This window comes from Eschscholzia californica, unplaced genomic scaffold (genome assembly GCF_041429995.1).
Source record: "Eschscholzia californica isolate CP2 unplaced genomic scaffold, dmEscCali1.0.p SCAF_4, whole genome shotgun sequence".
In the NCBI taxonomy this organism is placed as follows: Eukaryota; Viridiplantae; Streptophyta; class Magnoliopsida; order Ranunculales; family Papaveraceae; genus Eschscholzia; species Eschscholzia californica.
The window spans coordinates 47,293,780-47,313,259 of record NW_028238461.1 but is presented as its reverse complement, the minus strand read 5'-3'; the positions used below and the strand labels follow the sequence as shown (position 1 = coordinate 47,313,259).

General features: G+C 34.3%; 2 protein-coding genes and 1 long non-coding RNA gene across 3 annotated transcripts; 1 reads left to right on the top strand and 2 right to left on the bottom strand.

The window, feature by feature from the left end:
* Window positions 1–2,437: 2,437 nt before the first annotated feature.
* Window positions 2,438–3,759, bottom strand: LOC147545385 (uncharacterized). Its single transcript, XM_086638109.1, has one exon. The coding sequence runs from the start codon at window positions 3,609–3,611 to the stop codon at window positions 2,646–2,648; it is 966 nt and encodes a 321-aa protein (XP_086494235.1). The 5' UTR covers window positions 3,612–3,759; the 3' UTR covers window positions 2,438–2,645.
* Window positions 3,760–6,900: 3,141 nt separating this feature from the next.
* On the top strand, window positions 6,901–8,110 carry LOC147545384 (uncharacterized). Its single transcript, XR_015223770.1, has 2 exons — window positions 6,901–7,058; window positions 7,783–8,110. It is a non-coding gene; the product is annotated as an uncharacterized LOC147545384 (long non-coding RNA).
* A 5,105-nt stretch (window positions 8,111–13,215) lies between these two features.
* LOC147545383 (uncharacterized) lies at window positions 13,216–14,543 on the bottom strand. Its single transcript, XM_086635213.1, has one exon. The coding sequence runs from the start codon at window positions 14,385–14,387 to the stop codon at window positions 13,425–13,427; it is 963 nt and encodes a 320-aa protein (XP_086491339.1). The 5' UTR covers window positions 14,388–14,543; the 3' UTR covers window positions 13,216–13,424.
* Window positions 14,544–19,480: the final 4,937 nt, after the last annotated feature.

Below are 19,480 nucleotides of genomic sequence, written 5' to 3'. Positions count from 1 at the left end.
ATCTAAACAAGTTAAATAAGTAAAGATAGTAGTGTTTTAGTAGTGAGTCTGATCCAATTTTTTTTTTATAGATAGAAAGAGATCAAATCATGATGATGAATCTTGAACTCTAGACTTTGAAGATAAAAGATTTTTACCTTTTCTCTCTTTATCTATGTACCTTTTGCTGATAACCTAACCATGTAGTTAGAGAGAGAGGTTAACAAAAGGAGAAGAGAGAGAGTGGGATACATAATAAAGACGGAAAATAGTAGACTTCCCGGCTAATAAGGGTAAAAGAGGTGTTCAAGTCAGATATTCCTACCCAAGAAATTCAAAGGAATATTCTCATATATATCTCCAAGATATGGATGCACTAGAATTATGATTATTTCTGTATTTACGTTTTTTATTTCTAACTATTGTAATTCTCTTCTAGTATAAATAAATATGGAGTCTCTTAACAAAAAAAATAAATAAATAAATATGGAGGTATATGGTTTTCCCAATCCAAAACCTAAATCTTTCATGGTATCTGAGCCTAGAAAACTCAAACGAGTACAGTTTCGATCATATTTTGCTTCCGCTTAACCGGCGGCGGTAGCCGCTTTAATGACTATCGTCCGCCGGAATCACTAATTTTTTTTTTATTAGTTTCAATTAAATCAGGTCAATATCCTAATTTTTTTTTATTAGTATTCTCATTATATTTGATTCAACAGATTGTAGTTTGGATGATAATTATATGGGAGTACTTGCTAGTAAATAGATCATAATCAACCTATGGAAAGATATTCAAGATGATCTTCATAGTGTTACTCGGTTCATGTTAATGGTTTCTTATTCAAGTTAGTTATGTGTTGGTGGAAAATCGGTATCATAAAAGAATCGTAAAAGGGGCAGTTTTGGCAGGAGCAGTTATTTCGTTTCTTCCCAGTTGGGAAATCTTCTCGGTCGTTGTTTATTACCTCAGTTTTGACGCTGATTATTTTTTGCCATGAACCTCTGAATCCGTTGTGATTATGTTCACTAAGTGCAATCTTGTTGCCATGGGCCTCTGAACCTAGCGTGGTTATGCTCACTAAGTGCAACCTTTTTATTTAATGACCTCTAAATCCGTTGTGATTATGTCATATTTGCTCGTTACCACTGTCCTAAATTACTTGGTTATTTGTGTTATCTACACCACACAAAAGCTTCTTAACAACCTATCCATTATAATGAAGTATATGTCAAAGAACCGTATCATGAAGTTTCTCCCCATGAAGTTATTTCCCAAATTGAACTTTTGGTTTGATCCTCCGTTCAATTTGCGGGAGGGTAATAAGGGTAAAAGAGGTGTTCAAGTCAGATATTCCTACCCAAGAAATTCAAAGGAATATTCTCATATATATCTCCAAGATGTGGATGCACTAGAATTATGATTATTTCTGTATTTACTTCTATCTATTGTAATTCTCTTCTAGTATAAATAAATATGGAGGTATATGGTTTTCCCAATCCAAAACCTAAATCTTTCACCGGCCACTCTCCCGGGTGAATCCCGGCCGGGTGAGGTGGCCGGGTCAGATTTAGAGAGAGAAAGTGAAAAACTCTCTCTCTAAATCTGGCCCGGCCATTTCACCTCGCCGGGATTCACCCGGGAAAGTGGCTGGGAAGTCTATCACGGCTGAATAAAGACAGAAAGAACGCAGTAGAGGTACAAAAAGATTTTTTTTGTTTTCACGGAAAAGGGAAAGATCTACTCTTGTATTTGGAGGGTCACAAATTACCTCTACTTTAGGGAAAATTGGGAAAACTAAGTCACGTGACTAATAATTTTCTTTTCCCCTTATTGGTTACCAAACACATGAAAAATATGATTTTTAGAGAAACTTTTTCTATTTTCTCTCGGAAAAATGTCTATCAAACACAACCCTAATTTTTTTTCTTTTTTGTTGCAAAAGGAACTAAAACTTATCTATCAATTAGAAAACAACTTATCCTGAAATGGAGATATTTATATGCAATGATGCCCAAAATTATTAAAAACAAACTCGCGAAAGGCAACCTCTAAAATGGTGTTCAACAACAAAAAAAAAAACCTCTAAAATGGTTGGTGGCCATGTGTCTATAGGACTAATAGGAGACAATACCCCACTTTCAACAAAAAAAAAAAAAAAAAAAAAGGAGACAATACCCCAGTCTATGTTAAAAAAATGTCCTCGTCCTCCCCCTCCTCTATTGTACAACTTATAAGTATCTAACCGGACGCAAGTAATATGTTAGATAAATTCTTCGTAGGAATGCAAAAGTCAACGACCCTCGACTCCAGTGATGAAAACATAGATTTTGAGCTGGTTGGAGAACTAGTTTCATAGAAACATGGCTGACCTCAACCTAATCCTTTTTTTTTTATTATGTTTGCACTCTGTCTTTAGAAATTTATTTTCTTAATGAAAGCAAATGAATGGTACAATTTTTAATTCTAAAAACTTGAGAAGACTTTTTAAATGATATCCAAATAATATCATTACAAGATTAATCAATCCTCACACGAAACTACCTAGCTTTATTCATACATTTAGATCTAGAATGGATAACTACAAACCCACATGTATTAGGAACCCAACCCTATAAACAATAATAACAAATTATGACATATGCCCAATTATTGTGTGGATTTCTTATCGTCTCATGTCTATTGGTGTTATTACCTTCCCAATGTGAACTAGATGACTTGGTAATTGGTTGAAAATCTTCATTTGCATTTCAACATCTTGAATGTCTTTTTCATTTCCTTCTTCATTGTCATCTTCCTCTGTCTTACTCAAGGGAGAATAGTCTTCTTTTTCTCCATGCTTTTTACTCAATACCACAAACATAATCATTGAAAAAACTATAATTAAGGAGAAAACCGAACTAAATTGGAGATTCACGAGCGATTTCGCTCGATGGAGTGCTTCATCGCTGTGACACCGAACTACTAAATGATCTTCTCCTACATTCAAGAAGCACCCTTTGGCAATAAAGCTTGGTGTATAGAACAGAATTCCCATGACAATTAACCATACACCTTGAAAGAAAATACTAGTAGACCTAACAAAGCTTACTAAGAAACTCCTAGGATAACCAATTCCCATAAGAATTGTAACTAAAGAAATGAAAATTACAATTTGTAGAAGATAGTGGTATTGACCTTCAACACCAACATGATCACTAGAATGAAGGTGGAAGATGAGAAATTGTTGACCAAAAGCAAACGCCAAGATAACGTACTCTATACCATCGTGGAAAGACGATTTTTTGGAACGAATACCATCTAAGATGATAGCGAAAACAGCATAGATAAGTAATGACATGGATATCATCGAGTGTTCGAAGTTATGTAGATGGTTTGATGGGATTGTACCATCTGGATCGAATGGTTGATGTCTCTTGGGGCCTATGAAAAGTTCCACGGCTATTGAAGCAGTACTACTTCCAATGATCATGTAAAGTTCTAAGTAGTTTGTAAATGGGCCTTTAAACCAAGGTGAAGATTTGTATGAATTAGGGTGTGAAGTATAAAGATTGATATGGTTGAATAGGTGCCAAAGGCCTAATAGTAAAAAACCCATACCTGCTGAAACATGACCTATCAGACTTCCCATGTATGGAGGTACCTTTGAGAGAGAGAGAGAGAGAGAGAGTTTAGATTGGAAGGAAGTGAGGGAAAGAGGCGTTTATGGTGAAATGAAACTTTGGAATCTTTACAAGAGTTTGGAGGGTTTGAACACTTTGGTTTGACAAAAATAAATAAATAAGACTCTTTCAAAAGAAAAAAAGGTTGGTTAGACTATGGAGGACAATGGGGTCATTTTGTGTTGATATGACATGTATACAAACCTATACACATCTTAAATTTCCATTTCTTTTAACTTTTGATAAATCATTATCCTTCAGAGTTTATTCATGACCAAATAGACCTTGAATCTCATCTCAAAATTTATAGCAAAGCCACCTAAGGGCTAACATATAAAGAGAAGGATTTTTGAGTCAACAGTCCAAAATCTGGGGGGTAAACCCAAAAAAATCCACTCTTGCCCAAAAATTAGTTGCAAGTTCAAATGTCAGTTTTTTTTTATTCCCCTCTTGCCCTTGGACGGGACATGCTGACGTTTTCCTGGAAAAAAAAAATGACTGGTAAATAAAATAATTTACCCGCACACGAAAAATTCAAAGTTTCAAAATTTTTGAAAATTTGAAACGAAATTTCAAATTCCCGCCCAGCAAACCATCTCTTCCCGGTAAATAAAATAATTTCACGTACAAAAAAAATTCCAATTTTCAAATTTTTTTTTGAAATTTTCAAACGAAATTTCAAATTCCCGGCCAAATTTTCAAATTTTTTTGAAAATTTTAAATTCCCGCCCAGCAAAAGTGTCTAGTACAGAAAAAAATTTTCAGTAAATAAAATAATTTCCCGGTCACAAATTTTTTTTTCGAAGTTTTGAAATTTTCAAACAAAATTTCAAATTCCCGCCCAAATTTTCAATTTTTTTTACGAAATTTCATATTCCCGCCCAGCAAAAATGTCTAGTACAGAAAAAAAAAATTCCAGTAAATAAAATAATTTCCCGAAAAAAATTTCGTTTCCCGGGAATTTTTCGGTGGCAGTTCCGTAATTTTCTGAACAGTACAGATTCTGATGGACGGGTTGTCAGATTATTTTTCAGAAAAAAAATCGTTTCCAGAGAATTTTCGATGACAATTTTGTAATTTTCAATGACAATTTTGTAATTTTCAATGACAATTTTGTAATTTTCGATGGCATAAACGGTAAATACTTTATTTTCTAAGGGCCCTTTACGTAATTTTGACCCCCAAACTGACACATTGGACCTCCCTTTCATTTTTAGACAATTTTGGGCCCCTTTTTGGACCAATGGCCCAACCCCTCTAAAGAGAATTGGAGGCAAACAATTACATCTATCATAATCAGTTGAATATTAATCTAAAATAAGTTGTAACATATGAGAACTTTGATGTCTTAAGATGTACGTCTAGTAGATCATAATTACCAACCACGATTAACTAACGGGAGATGCTAGAGTGCCCAAATTTTTGGGCATTTTAATGCCCAGCTGATGTGGAATTACTAAAAGACAAGGTTTTTTCAAAGTTTGACTACGGTGGGGACCGCTTTTGTTTCTAAATGAGGAAATATGTCACCCTCTAAGTACCAATTTCTAAGTCACTCTATCATTTCCCTTAACTAAATTTGTGTTTATGTAGATGGTGTTTCATTTGGACAATTTCTCAATTTGGGTAAAGCATATTTCTGTCAATTTTGAGTTTATCAACGGTATAGATTTGATCTCCACAAATATCTGTTGCCCAAAACCCGAACTCCCTCCTATTTTTCCCTAACTTCTAGCTAGCTCTCATTTCTTCCAAAGTTGATAGAATCCATTTGATAGGAATCCGCTTTCTTCCATTTATAACTTCTGGTTCAATTCCAAATCCTAGCCCAATCGTTATTGGTTTTTCAACATTTTTGAAGAAGCAACATAAAATCTCAGACTTTCAACAAAATAAAAAAAATAAAAATAAAACATAAAATCTTAGGTATACTTCGAAAATATGAAAGAAAACCTATTATTGTTCTCATTGTTTGTTCAACACAAGTTATAATATGATTGTCTATGGGTGTTTGGACTCGTTCAGTTTCGCGTAAAATAAGCTAAAAGTAACAAAAACTTTATGTGTGTTGGTTCTGATGATCTAGAAAATGGTTATCAGTTGACTGACGTCAATAAGTCAAGAAAAGATGTCAAACCCAACGGATCAACCCATCTGATCAAGACAACATGACCGCAGAACCCAAAGAGGTTTGCCACTTAAGTTCAAAATCGGGATGTCGGCATGATCATCCTAGGAGCCCTAGTCATGCCTCAAATACAATCAGGTTTGTCCTGAGATTCACGAGAAGACTAAGGAAGTCCACCTAAGCAAGGTTGATGCCTTAAGCTCTAAACATGGGAAGACAAAAACGCGCATCACTCTTACCGACTGAATCCCGAAACTTATTAAAGATGTCAATTAGTCAAGATCTTAAGTATTTAAGTGACTTGGGTTTCAAAAGTCTTCAAAGGAGGAAGCATCTACTAAATATTTAATAACTTGGCAAGATACCTATCAAGGTCCTATAACAAAAGAAATTCTAGATAGCATCTACTAAGTATTTAAGTGAAATCCTAAATCTCTTAACTGTCGAACAGTACTTCCAATGCCGAATGGTGGATCTAAACCACTTCATCCGCACCGTCTATCAATTGTTAGTCCAAAACAGCTTATAAAAGCCCCAAATCACCGGGAAGAAGGGAAGACCTCCAAAAATCATTCAATACTCAATTCTTTAACTGTAGAGGACAATTTGACTGTCTTGAGCGTCAGAGAGGTTTCCGAACTCTTTGCAGATTTTCAGGAGCATGAGTCAAAGAACCAAATTTATCATTTGAACGAGATCCAACATCGTGATCTCACGATTCTGACTGATTGACAAATTTTGACATCAACACGTTCGAAAAATTGCAATTTATTTTGAGCACGAAAGGCAATTTTCTCCAAAAAAAAAGTAAACGCCACTGACTTCTTGCGTTAGTATAATTGCTCTTAAAAAAACCAGGTAAATAAATTAATTTTTGAGTCTATAGACCAAAAATAGGGTCCTAATAGGAGATTTAATCCTCTATAATCTTAAAAAGGATTTAAAAACCAAATTAATCATCATAAAAGAGATCTAGTCCATTTGTATTCATCTCGAGAGAAATATCAAATCTCTATAATATTTAATCCTTATTAATACCTATTATAACCTTTCCATATATTTTGTAACCGTTTTTGCCAAAATAATCAAGTATATATCATTTCCTTAATTGTCTCCATCTTTCTCTCTCCAATCAGAATTATAATGAAAGAAATATTAACAAATCTAATATGTAACCGTAATATAGTATATCTCATTTTCAAGAACATTAACCTAGTTGTTTAACCACTATTAACATCAGAACTCTACATTCATCTCCATTAAACTTATCGAAGATCAATTCTTGAAGGTAATTATTTTTGCTAAAATCATAATGAGAACATTCATTTGTAAGATTTCGTTTTTGTTATCATGTATTTGATATTACTGTTTTGTATTTAGATTCATTTTTAAGATCTAATAATTAATTTTTTAAACTGTATCAAATTGTTATGTATTATTTCTGAAAAAACGATTCAATTGTAGATCTTTCTCATAATATATATTTTCATCTTTGATAGATCTGAAATGGAAGTCTAAACTTCTCTCTCTCTCTCTAAAATTTTAATATCAATAATGAAATCTTTGATCTTTATATCATATTTAATGTTTTATTGAATCTAGGTATGTTCTATATCTTTCAATTTTCGTGGTATGTATCTTAAGATTTTCGTTTAATCATTACTGAAGTTTTTTTCAGATCAGATTCATCTTCACTGACGGACTCAAATTTGCGGTATATTCAGATTCATTGTTTTCTCTGGATATAAAGTACATGTACTTTACACGTACTTTTTTCACAAAACAGTTGCCGTTTATAGTACAATAAATGTTCCAAAAATTATATGTAATTTATTGCACATTATACATATTTTTTCACATAACAGTGACCTTGTGATTCGAACTAACGTTATGTTTGTCTTCTAACACATTATGAAGTTTAACAAACAGTATGCATAATTTATTCCATTATACATGTCGTTTCTAGTAAATTGTTTGTTTTGTTAACAAATGTCTATGTTTTCTTTTTGCAGTTTTGTTGTTACTTATGGAATTTGCTACTGAAGTTGGTCATTTGTTTCCTGGTGGTGCAAAATCATTTGGATATGCTCTTCGACAATATAGTGTAAATGTTGTTTGTCCTGCTCAAGACTACATATGCTCTTCGACAATATAGTGTAAACGATTTTTTGGTAACAGAATGTAAACGATGTGTAATGTAAAAGAAATTATGTGTTATGTAATAGAAAGTATGTGTAATTTACTGAACAAGACCCAAATACATTTGATAAATTACGTTGTATACTTGACTAATGATGGTTTATTCGTCATAAATAATACATAATTTACGTATTTGTTTCATAATTTGTATTCGATTTGTATTTATGTATGAGTAAAAACGAAAACAAATGCTGCTTTAATGTTCCCAGAAAAATATACTATTTCCAAAACTGAAAGTTAAGTGAGAGAAAGTGATATATATGTTTTGTATATTAACCCCCAAATCACGCTAAATTGATCCTAGATTGATTCAGATAATAGGAAAGAGAAAATTTGATTTCCAAATCTGTTTAGAGGAGAGAGAAATTATGATTTGTTTCTATCTTTTTTTTTCTAATAAATCTCCATATTTTTGGCTAATAAATCTCCATATTAAATATGTAAAGAAGAGAGAGAAAATTGATTTGGGAAAGTTTAGATTTTGTTTCTAAACAGATTATAGAAGAGAGAGAAATTTTCGTGAGAATCTAACCGTTTTTCCCTAAATTTATCCTAAAATCAAGGTACATTAAACCGATTGAAATCCCAAATGAAGTAGGTTTAGAGAGAGAAAGTGTCTTTATGAAGATTGGTATCCAATCTGTTTCGGCTGAATAAAGATCCCCCACAAATCACGCCCACCGATTTTGGGAAAGTTTCCTAAAACCCTCGTAAATTCAAAAAATCCGGGGTTTTTTGATTTGGGATACATTTGGTATTACCCAATAAATTAGCCATACTTTATACCCTTCTTGTAAAAGGACCAAAAATCCATAATCTAAGAAGAATGGTCTATAGACCTATTATCAAATTAATTTTGGTCTATATACCCATGGACTCTAAATAAATATATGGAAGTGCTAGAATCACAACGAATTTGCTCAGCTGATGTGGCAGTTGTTATATTCATCTCTCAACGACTCAGATTTAGTCAAAATTTCAACCAGCACCTTGTACCACCTCCACCAACGACATGCCACCCCCCATCATTGACTCGTCATAACTTCATCTGGAACACCACCACATTTCCACCACTACCATCATTGTCATAACTCCCCCACAGTTTGGTCTGCATTGTTCCTTCACCACACCTCCACCAACACCATCCACCGCCACAATTCAACCAACTACACCACCAACACCCGTTTCATTCCACCACCACAATTACTACCACAATCATTAATTACCATCACAATAGCCACAAGCCCACTACCACCAACTCACGTCTACTACTACCTCCATCGCAGCTGCAAATAAAGTTTTAATTTCCCAAACCAGAGTGCAGTTATCCAACTTTGCTTTTGCCTGGGGCAGAAATATCATCACCCCTAATCTAGATTATACTACATAAACCAGAGCACCGCAAGATATATGTTGACAAGGAATCCAATCTTTATTATTGAAATGTAACTATATTTTTTTTTTGCAAAGAATCAGTTGTGTAGTTGCTTTCTGCCAACTAATAACTTAGACAAAATAGTATATTCATTTTATTTAGAATAATTGAATCAGAATATCATGTAATCTATTTTTCGGATTAAATTCTTTTAACTCCAAATAACAACTCTTTTTTTGTTAGGTGTTCTAATTTGGTCTTTAGTGTTATTTCTCGTTGTTTCCAGGGTATCTTAACACAACAAAATTAAATAGAAATCACCGATACATCATAATGCAAATGAATGATAGAAATAGCCGAAGCAGGTTGTCTCTTTTCTTAAGACAGTGCACACCCTGGTATTAGTACCGAAACCAGTACGGTGTTTGTCTCTCAGGAAACAACGGCTCTAGCTTTCAGTTTGACAATGAAGGTACTTCGAATCATGGGCGGACCTATGTGAGGGCAAGAAGGGGTCATTGCCTCTGGTCATTTTTGAAATTTTTTAACCAAAGAAAGGATAATTTTGTCATTTTGATTTTATTTTTTAGAAAGTCTGCTCCAGGGTTTACAACCCACCAGCCGATAAGAGAGAGACCGAGAGTATTTGCAGGGAAAGAAAAGATTGGGAGGGAGGGAGGAAGAGATTGGGAGCATTGATTATCTTATGTCTCCCAAAATTCTTCAATATTTCTAGTTTTGATTCAGCCATTTAGGTAGTAGTATCTGAAATTTGTTTTAGTTTCTTATGGTAGGTTGTTTTAGGGTTTCATTGTTTTTCTCTTTTTAAAGTTTTGATTGTTTAAGATTAGTTTAACCTTTGAAGAATCTTGAACCTATGCTATAGTTTCTCACCCTAAATTGTTTTAGGGTTTTTTTGTTTCCCTCTCTAAATTGTTCAGACAATGGGATTTGATAAATTTGTTTTAGTTTCTTTTTTGTAGATTGTTTTAGGGTTTTAGTGTTTTTCTCTTTTTTAAGTTTTGATTGTTTTAGATTAGTTTAACCTTTGAAGAATCTTGAACATATGCAAAATTCTAGATTCATAATTGTTATAGCCTATGTTTTCCATCCTAAATTGTTTTTGGGTTTTTTATTTCTCTATTCTAATTTGTTTGATAAAGAAAACTTATAAAGTCTATATTCATAATTGTTTCTCCCAATATTATTTTGGGATTTTTGTTTCTTTTTCTAAATTATTATACTTTGGTCTTGGAATAAAAATACTTATGGAAAACCTAGAGAACAGAGAGTTCATAATATAATATTAGATTTTGTTTTATAAAAAAGAAAATTGATTTTGACTCAAAATAGAATTTCATTTAAGTTTGTCTCTCCAAACCTTTTTTTTTTTATGAAATAATGTCTCTCCAAACCTTAAACCTAGGTAATGTATGTACTCGTTAGTCAAATAAACATTTTGATTCCAATTGAAAGTATGCTAATATTTAAGTTGAAGTGAAGAGTTCGCCTCCCCTGATTTGAAATCCTGGCTCCGCCTCTGGCTCACCTCAAGCCAATTGTTTATCGGCAGGGGCATAGAAGAGGGGTTGCAACCGGTGACGTCGCACCGACCCCCTTCTTTCTAGGGGCCCAATGTTTGTACTGTTATGATTTACCTATACCGTTTGTGTTGATTGACATAAAGAAAGCGCCAGTAGCTAAGTTGGTACTGATCTTTGTCAAGTGCCCAAGAGGTAATAATATTAGGGGTGAGCAAGAACCGAACCAATCGGCCAAACCAAACCAAGTCGAACCGCACCGATCGGTTTTTGGACCGAATCGATCATCGTTCGACTCGGTTCGGCCAAAAAACCGAACAACCCAAATCGACTTGGTTTGGCCTCGGCCTGGGTTTCTAGAAACCGCCCAAACCGAACCGACCGAACTCTTTGGAAAGAGGAAATAATAATTTTGTAAAGTTAATAAGGAAAACAATTAGAAAAATCATAATCAAGTCTTCCAAGTCTAAATTTGTCCTCCTTCCTAGTTGTTGTTGTTGGCTTCGTCAACCACAACCTATTCAACTTGATTGAAAGGATTTTAGAGGTAAGTCTTCACTAATGTTCTATGTACCACAACTCATTCTTAGTTAGTTACTTAAAAATATAGATTTTGCATTCGCACTTCTACTTCTTTTTTTGTTTGTAATGGTGGAAAAGTACGATGAATTTTTTATTTTTATTTTTCGTATATGTAATGGTGGAAAAGTACGATGGACTCTTAATTTTTATTTTCCGTATATCCAATGAAATGAATAACATTAGTTTGTCATTTTCTCTAAATTGTGTTCGGTAAACCGATCAACCGAACTAAACCGAGTCGAACCAAACCGAGCCGAACCATGTCGGCCGGCCGAATGATCGGCTCGACTTCGACCGATGATTTAGTCAAACCGCCACTTATTGGTTCGGCTTCGGCTCGAACCAAAACCGAAAAAAACCGACCGCTGCTCACCCCTAAGAGGTATTGTGTTCGACTCCTCTCAATCACAACGCATCATATTTTTAAAATGTCTTTATATGATTCAAATATCTAAGGGATCCCCAGTCCAACATATACAATCCATATTTTATGATCTAACAGATATTCTAAAGGCATCTCTAATCTCCTTCTTTTCTTGCTTCTTTATATTTATTCTAGGCTATAGCCCGTGCTCCGCCAAGGCATAATTTGTCTCTAGAAAATCAAAATAAAATTAATTTTTGTCCCTACCTTAACATGACCAACACAAATTTAAGATGAAAATTATGAGTAGTTATCTTAAGAATAAGTGGGGAATTATATCTTGAGAAGTAGTTAAATTAGTGGAAAAAGATCAAATGGCGAAAATTAAACTATGGATATTGACGGATGAGATTTATGATTACAAGTTATGACATGACAAAAAAACCTGTCATTTGTTATATAGATTTTTATTCCTCTTTGTCATTTGGGTTTCTTTTCCCTCTCATTCTCTTTATTTCTCTTTTTTTTTTTTTTTTTTTTTGTTGAGGATCTCTTTATTTCTCTTTGATCATCTCTTTATTTTTCTTTTCTTTCTCTCTTAGCTACTAAAATGTAATAGGGTCGTTTGCAAGGACGGAACCAAAATTTTTGTTAGAGGGGGCCGAACTATTTTAGTCATAATTAGTTTGAAAAATTTATATAAAAATTCCACTAAAAATTACCACCTAAATATCAATTAGGTCATAAGATTAACGAACACAAACAAAAAAATAACAAGGGACTAGGTAGATAAGATTGGACTTAGGTTTAAGTTTGCATTGGGTTGGAACAAGGGAGTTAATATACTTTGTGAGTTAAACTTCCAATACTTATGGTGGTATAAATATTAAGGGCCCCCTCCTGGGCCATATACAGATACGTTCCTAGTCGTATGTCTTTTTTTTCGAAGTGTGCATATTTTCTTTGTCTTCCAATTTAAGTACTTATGCAACTAATTTCTTATGCAAAAAAGATGTTTTACTTGTTGAATTGGATTTTCGAAATCATACTTATTTGTTATATGAATATTTCTTTAATTCATATAATTACGTCTTGTAAATATTCAATTAAATTGTGTTCTTGAATTTATTTAATTACATCAAATATACTTTAAATATTCTTATTGGGATTACGTAATCATAGCATGCGTTAATACTTTTCTGTAAATATATTTTTGTAATGACAACACTTTTTTCAGTTAAATTGTTTGAATATTTATTAGGTACGTTGCATATTAATATTTTTTCCGTTTTCGTTTCTATCAAGAGCCCATGTTATAATTTTACACCGGACCTCCAAAATCTCAGCCACACCACTGTTTTTCGGTTATATTCGGATTTTGTCCTTGAAATGAAAGACTTTTTATTTCATTAATGATGAAATCAAATGAAGTGCACAATTTACAATTCAAACACTTCTTAACCCATTACAATCATCCAATTTAGAATTCAACCACTACACGTTTATTCAGAAGACATAAAATGGATAATCACACGCCCACATGTAGTAGGAACCCAACCCATAAAACAATAGTACATATACTTAATTTTTTTTTTATCGTCCCACGTCCATAGGCTTCCTTACCTTCCCAGTGTCAATTAGATTATTTCGTAAGTCATCCAAAATCTTCATTTGCATTTCAACATCTTGAATGTGATCTTCATGTTCTTCTTCGCTGTCAACATCAGTCTTACACAACGAATAATAGTCTTCATTTTTTCCGTCCTTTCTACTTAAGATTATGTACATAATCATCGAGAAAACGACAACTAAGGAGAAAAACAAACTAAATTGGAGATTTACAAGCGATTTCGCACGATGGAGGGCTTCATGGGTGTCACACCGGACTACTAAGTGACCTTCTTCTAAGTTCAAGAAGCACCCTTTGGCAATAAACTTTGGTGTATAGAGCATAATTCCCAGGACAATAAACCATACACCTTGAAAGAAAATACTAGTAGACCTAATAAAGCTTACTAAGAAACTCGTAGGAAAACCAATTCCCATAAGAGTTGTAACTAAAGAAACGAGAACTACAAGTTGTAGAAGATAGTGGTATTGCCCTTCAACACCAACATGATCAGTAGAATGAAGGTAAAAGAGGAGAAATTGTTGACCGAAAGCAAACGCCCCGAGAACATACTCTAAGCCAACGCGGAAAGACGATTTTTTGGATCGAATTCGGTCTAAGATGATAGCGAAGACCGCGTAAATAATTAAAGACATGGCTATCATCGAGTGTTCGATGTTATGTAGATGGTTAGATGGGATCGTTCCATCTGGATCCAATGGTTGGTGTCTATCTGGGCTTATGAAAAGTTCCATGGCTATTGAAGCAGTACTCCCTCCAATGATTATGTAAAGTTCTAAGTAGTTTGTAAAAGGGGCTTTAAACCAAGGTGAAGATTTGTATGAATTGGGGTGTGAAGTATAGAGAGTGATGTGGTTGAATAGGTGCCAAAGGCCTATTATTAGAAAACCAAAACCTGGCAAAACATGGCCTATCAAAGTTCCCATATTTGCTTTTGAGGATGAGAGAGAGAGAGAGAGAGGGAGAGAGGTCTGCCTCTTTAGAGATGAAGAGAGTTAGAGAGGGAAGTGATGGCATTTATAGTGTATTGAAGAATTGGATTCTTCCACAAGTATAGGGTGATTAGAGTATTAGACAAGGACTACATGCATGTAGTCACAACAGCTCAGGGTTGGGGGAGGGACCAAAATGAAGAGATGAATAGACTTTTTGTTACAAAAATGATAAAGACATGCGAGTATGTGGGTGAAAAGACCAAAATGCCCGTTATCTTTTTAGGAGACGATAACTAAGGAGGACACAAAGGAGGTACTTTTGTCACCGGTCTTTCTTTTGGGTGGAACAGAAATATCATCACCCCGGTCTATAGATTTGAGAAAGTCTATGCATACATATACGAGAGCACTAGAAGATCTACGTCGACACATACTGTTTTCCGGTCTCCAAAAAAATGAAGAACTCACGAGGTCGAAAAAATGTTACCATGAAATTCCAATCTTATTATAAAAATGTTGTAAATTTGTTGGTCCAATAGAAACTCATCCAACCTATTGTGTTTTTCTTTATCCTATTGTGTTTTCCTTTATCTTATCAACTATTATCCTATTTAAAAATAATTTTCTCTCGACATAGTTAATTAATTAGTTGTATAGTTGCTTTCTACCAACTAATAACTTTGAGAAATATATTTTATTTGTTTATACTAATTGAATTATAAGATCATGTAATCTATTTTTCGATTAAAAAATCTGCACTCAAGTAACTACTCCTATATTTTTTCAGTGTTCCAATTTTGTCTTCCAGATCACTTTTTTTTTCGGAGAAGATAAAATAGTATCATTAATGAAAAAACAATGCAATGGCAGAAGCCTAGATGGCTAACCATCCAATACACAGACAAAAGACAAGAAAATATAGATACATTAGGCTTATAGCCTAGATAAAGCATCCCAATTCCTAATGTATTGGCTAAAAGGGGTCGACTTGCTCCATAGTTGATTGGTTGCCCAATAGTGAATTAGGCTCTTAGCTTGAATGATGATATTATCCCGTGTAGCTTCTCTGTCACTTTCTATCTCCATAACTCTATAATTACGCTCTAACCATATGACCCAAATGATTGCCGGAGGGGTACAAAGATGGAGGAAGGATTTTCTATCTGTTACTTTCTTTGGTTTCCATTCTATCAAGAAGTTGGAGATTGATTGAGTGCTACTGTTTGTATCATGAGAGGGGATTAAAGCTTGCCAAATCTTAGAAGTGAAGGTGCAATTAAGGAATAGGTGATCAGATGATTCACAATTGGACTTGCACAAAGAGCATCTGTTTGGAGTTATAAAGCCTCTTCGAATAATCTTGTCCATGGTTGGAGCAGCTTTATGGATGATAGCCCAGAGAAGAAAAGAGACTTTCGAAGGAATACATTTGTTCCAAATCCAACTTGCAACTGGCTGTTGTGAGGATGCAACTTGATGTTCTAGCTCTAAATATAAAGATTTGACTGAGAAACCATGGTTCGAAGGGAGCCACTTACGTGAGTCAATCGAGGAATTGAGGGAAGATGAAGCTTCCGTTGTGGACTCAAGGAGAGAAGTAAGGGGATTAATCTCTGATGTTCTAATTGGCCGAGAAAAATGAAGATTCCATGAATCATCGACGAAAGCGCCACCCAAATTATCCTCTATAGATGCAAATTTCTTCTTGGTAGCTCTCCATAGGGTAGGAAATCTAGACTTAAAAGACCCTCTGCCCGTCCAGTCGTCCAACCAAAAGCTAAGCTGACGACCTCTATTGATCTCTAGTTTGGTTTTCTTCATGATAATAGGGGTCAGGGAAGATATTCTTCTCCAAGGGCCAGCATTTTTGGATGTTATTTGGTCGCTTGGGAACCACGGAGCAGCACCTCCCTTATATTTTTCATCAATTATCTTCCTCCAAAAGCTATGAGGTTCTTGTCCATACCTCCAAACCCATTTGCCAATAAGTGCTTTGTTCATCAATGCCAAGTTTTTAATACCAAGTCCACCTGATTTCTTGCTGATGTTGATTTTAGACCAAGCTACCCAGTGATATTTTCTTTTATTTGCAGTTGTTCCCCATAAAAAGTTCCTGATAATAAGATCAACCTTCTTACTGATAGAGACTGGCATCAAGAATAACGAGAGATAGTATATCGGAATGGCTGTTAATGTACTTTTGATAAGAACCATTCGCCCTCCTTTAGATAAGTATTTGCATTTCCACGTAGCCAATCTCTTTTGAATTTTATCAATGACCGGATCCCAGAAAGACTTGCATTTGGGAGATTTCCCAAGAGGAAGACCCAAGTAAGAGAAAGGAAGGGTCTCTTGACGACAATGAATAATGCCTTTGATTTCTTCTAGCAATTCAGGATCCGTATTAACACCTATAACTGAAGTCTTGTCTCTGTTGATGCGGAGACCTGTTAAAGCTTCAAAGCGATGGAGAATTACATTTACAGCTCGGACTTGTTCAATATCAGCTTGTAGAAAAACTATAGTATCGTCAGCGAACTGTAAGTGGGTTATCTCAGTTCCGAGTTCTTTGACCCTTAGCCCATGAATCTTGTTCACAACCTGAGCTTCTTTCATTAACATAGAGAAGATTTCCCCAACTAGTATGAATATGAAAGGGGATAAGGGATCCCCTTGCCTCAGACCCTTGAAGTTTTGGAAGAAGCCATTCGATTTTCCATTGATTAGTATTGAAAAGTGTGCTAATTTCATACCTTGTTTGACCCATCTTCCAGATCACTTTGTTAGTTAAATTTAACAGTTAATTATAAATACGTATATAAGTTATATTTTAAGTATTACACTCTTCTCCCTTGTATATTTCTTTTAGAGAAAACTCGTCGCTTATGGTTGCGGACGGATGATTGGATTAAGAAAATAAAATGTTGCCCCTTTCTCCTCCAAGTCTCCAACTACCATCATCAGCACTGCACCTCCATCTCCAATAATGATAGCATGCCGGCAATCTATATCTGGTGTGAATAAGAGGTAGAGGGACTGAGTGCATCCAAGAGACCAAGACTTGTTTTTTTTAGTGCATCCAAGACTCGGAAAATTCCATTTTCACGTCTAGGTGGCCACATCTCTGGTGTGAATAAATAAAGAAAAAGTAAAAATTACAGAAATGTCATAGAATTAGAACAATAAAAAAAGAAAAAGAAAAAGAAAATGAAAATTTTGAAACAACCATGATAGGGAGACCGACAAACTTGGGGTGAAGTTGTCGTGAATCCCTATCCAATGGTTTGGATTCATCCCACTTTCATCAAGAGAGAGAAAGTGGCGTGAATCCAACAATTGGATGTAGATTCACGCCAATTTCACGCCCTAAATGTCGGTCCCCCAGTCATTTTCCAATTTTGAAAGCCTTGGTGGCCACTCGTGAGGTGAAAAGAACGGGGTGCAAATGAAGTGAGGGCCAAAAGGTTACTAACGCTAAAAGGAAATTGTATTGTTTCTTCGTTTTCCATAGCAGAAAATCATTTCGCAATTAGTTTAAAATATATGTGGTCCAATCTCTAGCTCGACTACTGATACGTGAACTCAAACCAAAGGATTACATCAGGCACATCATTTGGATCTTTTTTAAAATTTAAATCTGATCTTAGTATCTTTAATGGTCCCATATCTCTCTCTACTTTGAGGGAAAAATTAATCCTTTGTTAACAACTAACATAATTATGTCTATATTATATGTTGCTCAAGTGACGTAAGTACTAACGATTTTAAGTTTTATGAGTTTTTAACTTCTCTCAAACTTTGTTTGTCTCTTTTCTTTATTTTAACTAAGTTCCCACTGCGTCCTACGGACGCGGTAGATCCCTTTTGGCTGCGCCGTCTTGTCAAGAAAAAAGAGACTACAAAGTTAATTAGGCGAAAGATTTTATAGTACGTGGTCGCTATATTAGCCATTGGCACTAAAGAGATGGAAAAAGACAAAAATTGATGAAGAACGATTACATATCGAAATAAAAGAAAAAGACTAATTATATTGTAACAGTTGAATAGCCAATTTACATTAAGAGAAAACAATAATTATACATTAAACTACCAAGAGGAGAATACTAAGCTATTTACATTTAAAAAAAAAAGATTACATTTAAAAAAGAAAAATGATATTTCATTGAAGCCTGAACTATAAAATAGATGTGAGAGATTGTTTTATTTTATAGTGAAAAGATATCAGTCTCGCAAGAGTCCTATTTATATATTTTTCGAAGTAGTTACTTTGGGAAGTTTTTCATAAAAATAAACTGATCAAGAATGTGGAAGAGAGATTTTCTCCCCCACTAATATCTCTTCCTCCCACGATCTTCTCCCATAATTGTTGGGTATATAGTAAATGCCAACGATACCCTAATAATCTCTAATACAAATGAGGGTATAAAAGTCTAATGGTAGTTTATAGTAGTTAAAACTTAATTATTGCCAATAATATCCTTTTGGTTTGATTCGAATTACAAAAAAAGATTTCATATCGAACGCCGGATGCGATTTTTATTAAACTCCCAACAAAAATGGACGGTCAGACTTATCCCGTGAATAATTGACTGATCTGTTTTAATATATAGGACTAGGTTTCCTCCCCGTCCGTCGGACGTGAAAGATCCCTCTTGGCTAACGCCTTTGAGGAAGAGAAAAATAAATTTAAATTACAACATAAATTACATTAACTTCCCTTAATTTGTAAATCATATTTCAAAATCAATAGAGGAGAGATAACCGTGTGTTTATAGAGGAGAGAGTGAAAACTGTATTTATGGAAGAAATATCACTAACAGAAAAGATTCGATAAAAAAAATTGAAAGATTTTAATTTCAATTTTAAGTAAAATAGTTAGGAGGGAAATTGGGAAGATATAGGAGAGTGGGTTAGTTATTTAGATCTCTCATTTTCTACTATAAAGTTGGTAGTTTCTAAGATGTAATCCGTGGGAGAAAAAAATAGGGAGAGAAATATGTGGGTAGTTATTCTAACCAATTTTGACTGATTTACATAAATACCCATCTTTTTTTAGTGTATTTACATAAAAAGATTTTATATTA

What these genes read in the sequence shown, in the direction of transcription:
- LOC147545383 (XM_086635213.1), bottom strand. Translation starts at nt 14,387, where the DNA reads ATGGGAACTTTGATAGGCCATGTTTTGCCAGGTTTTGGTTTTCTAATA.
- LOC147545385 (XM_086638109.1), bottom strand. Translation starts at nt 3,611, where the DNA reads ATGGGAAGTCTGATAGGTCATGTTTCAGCAGGTATGGGTTTTTTACTA.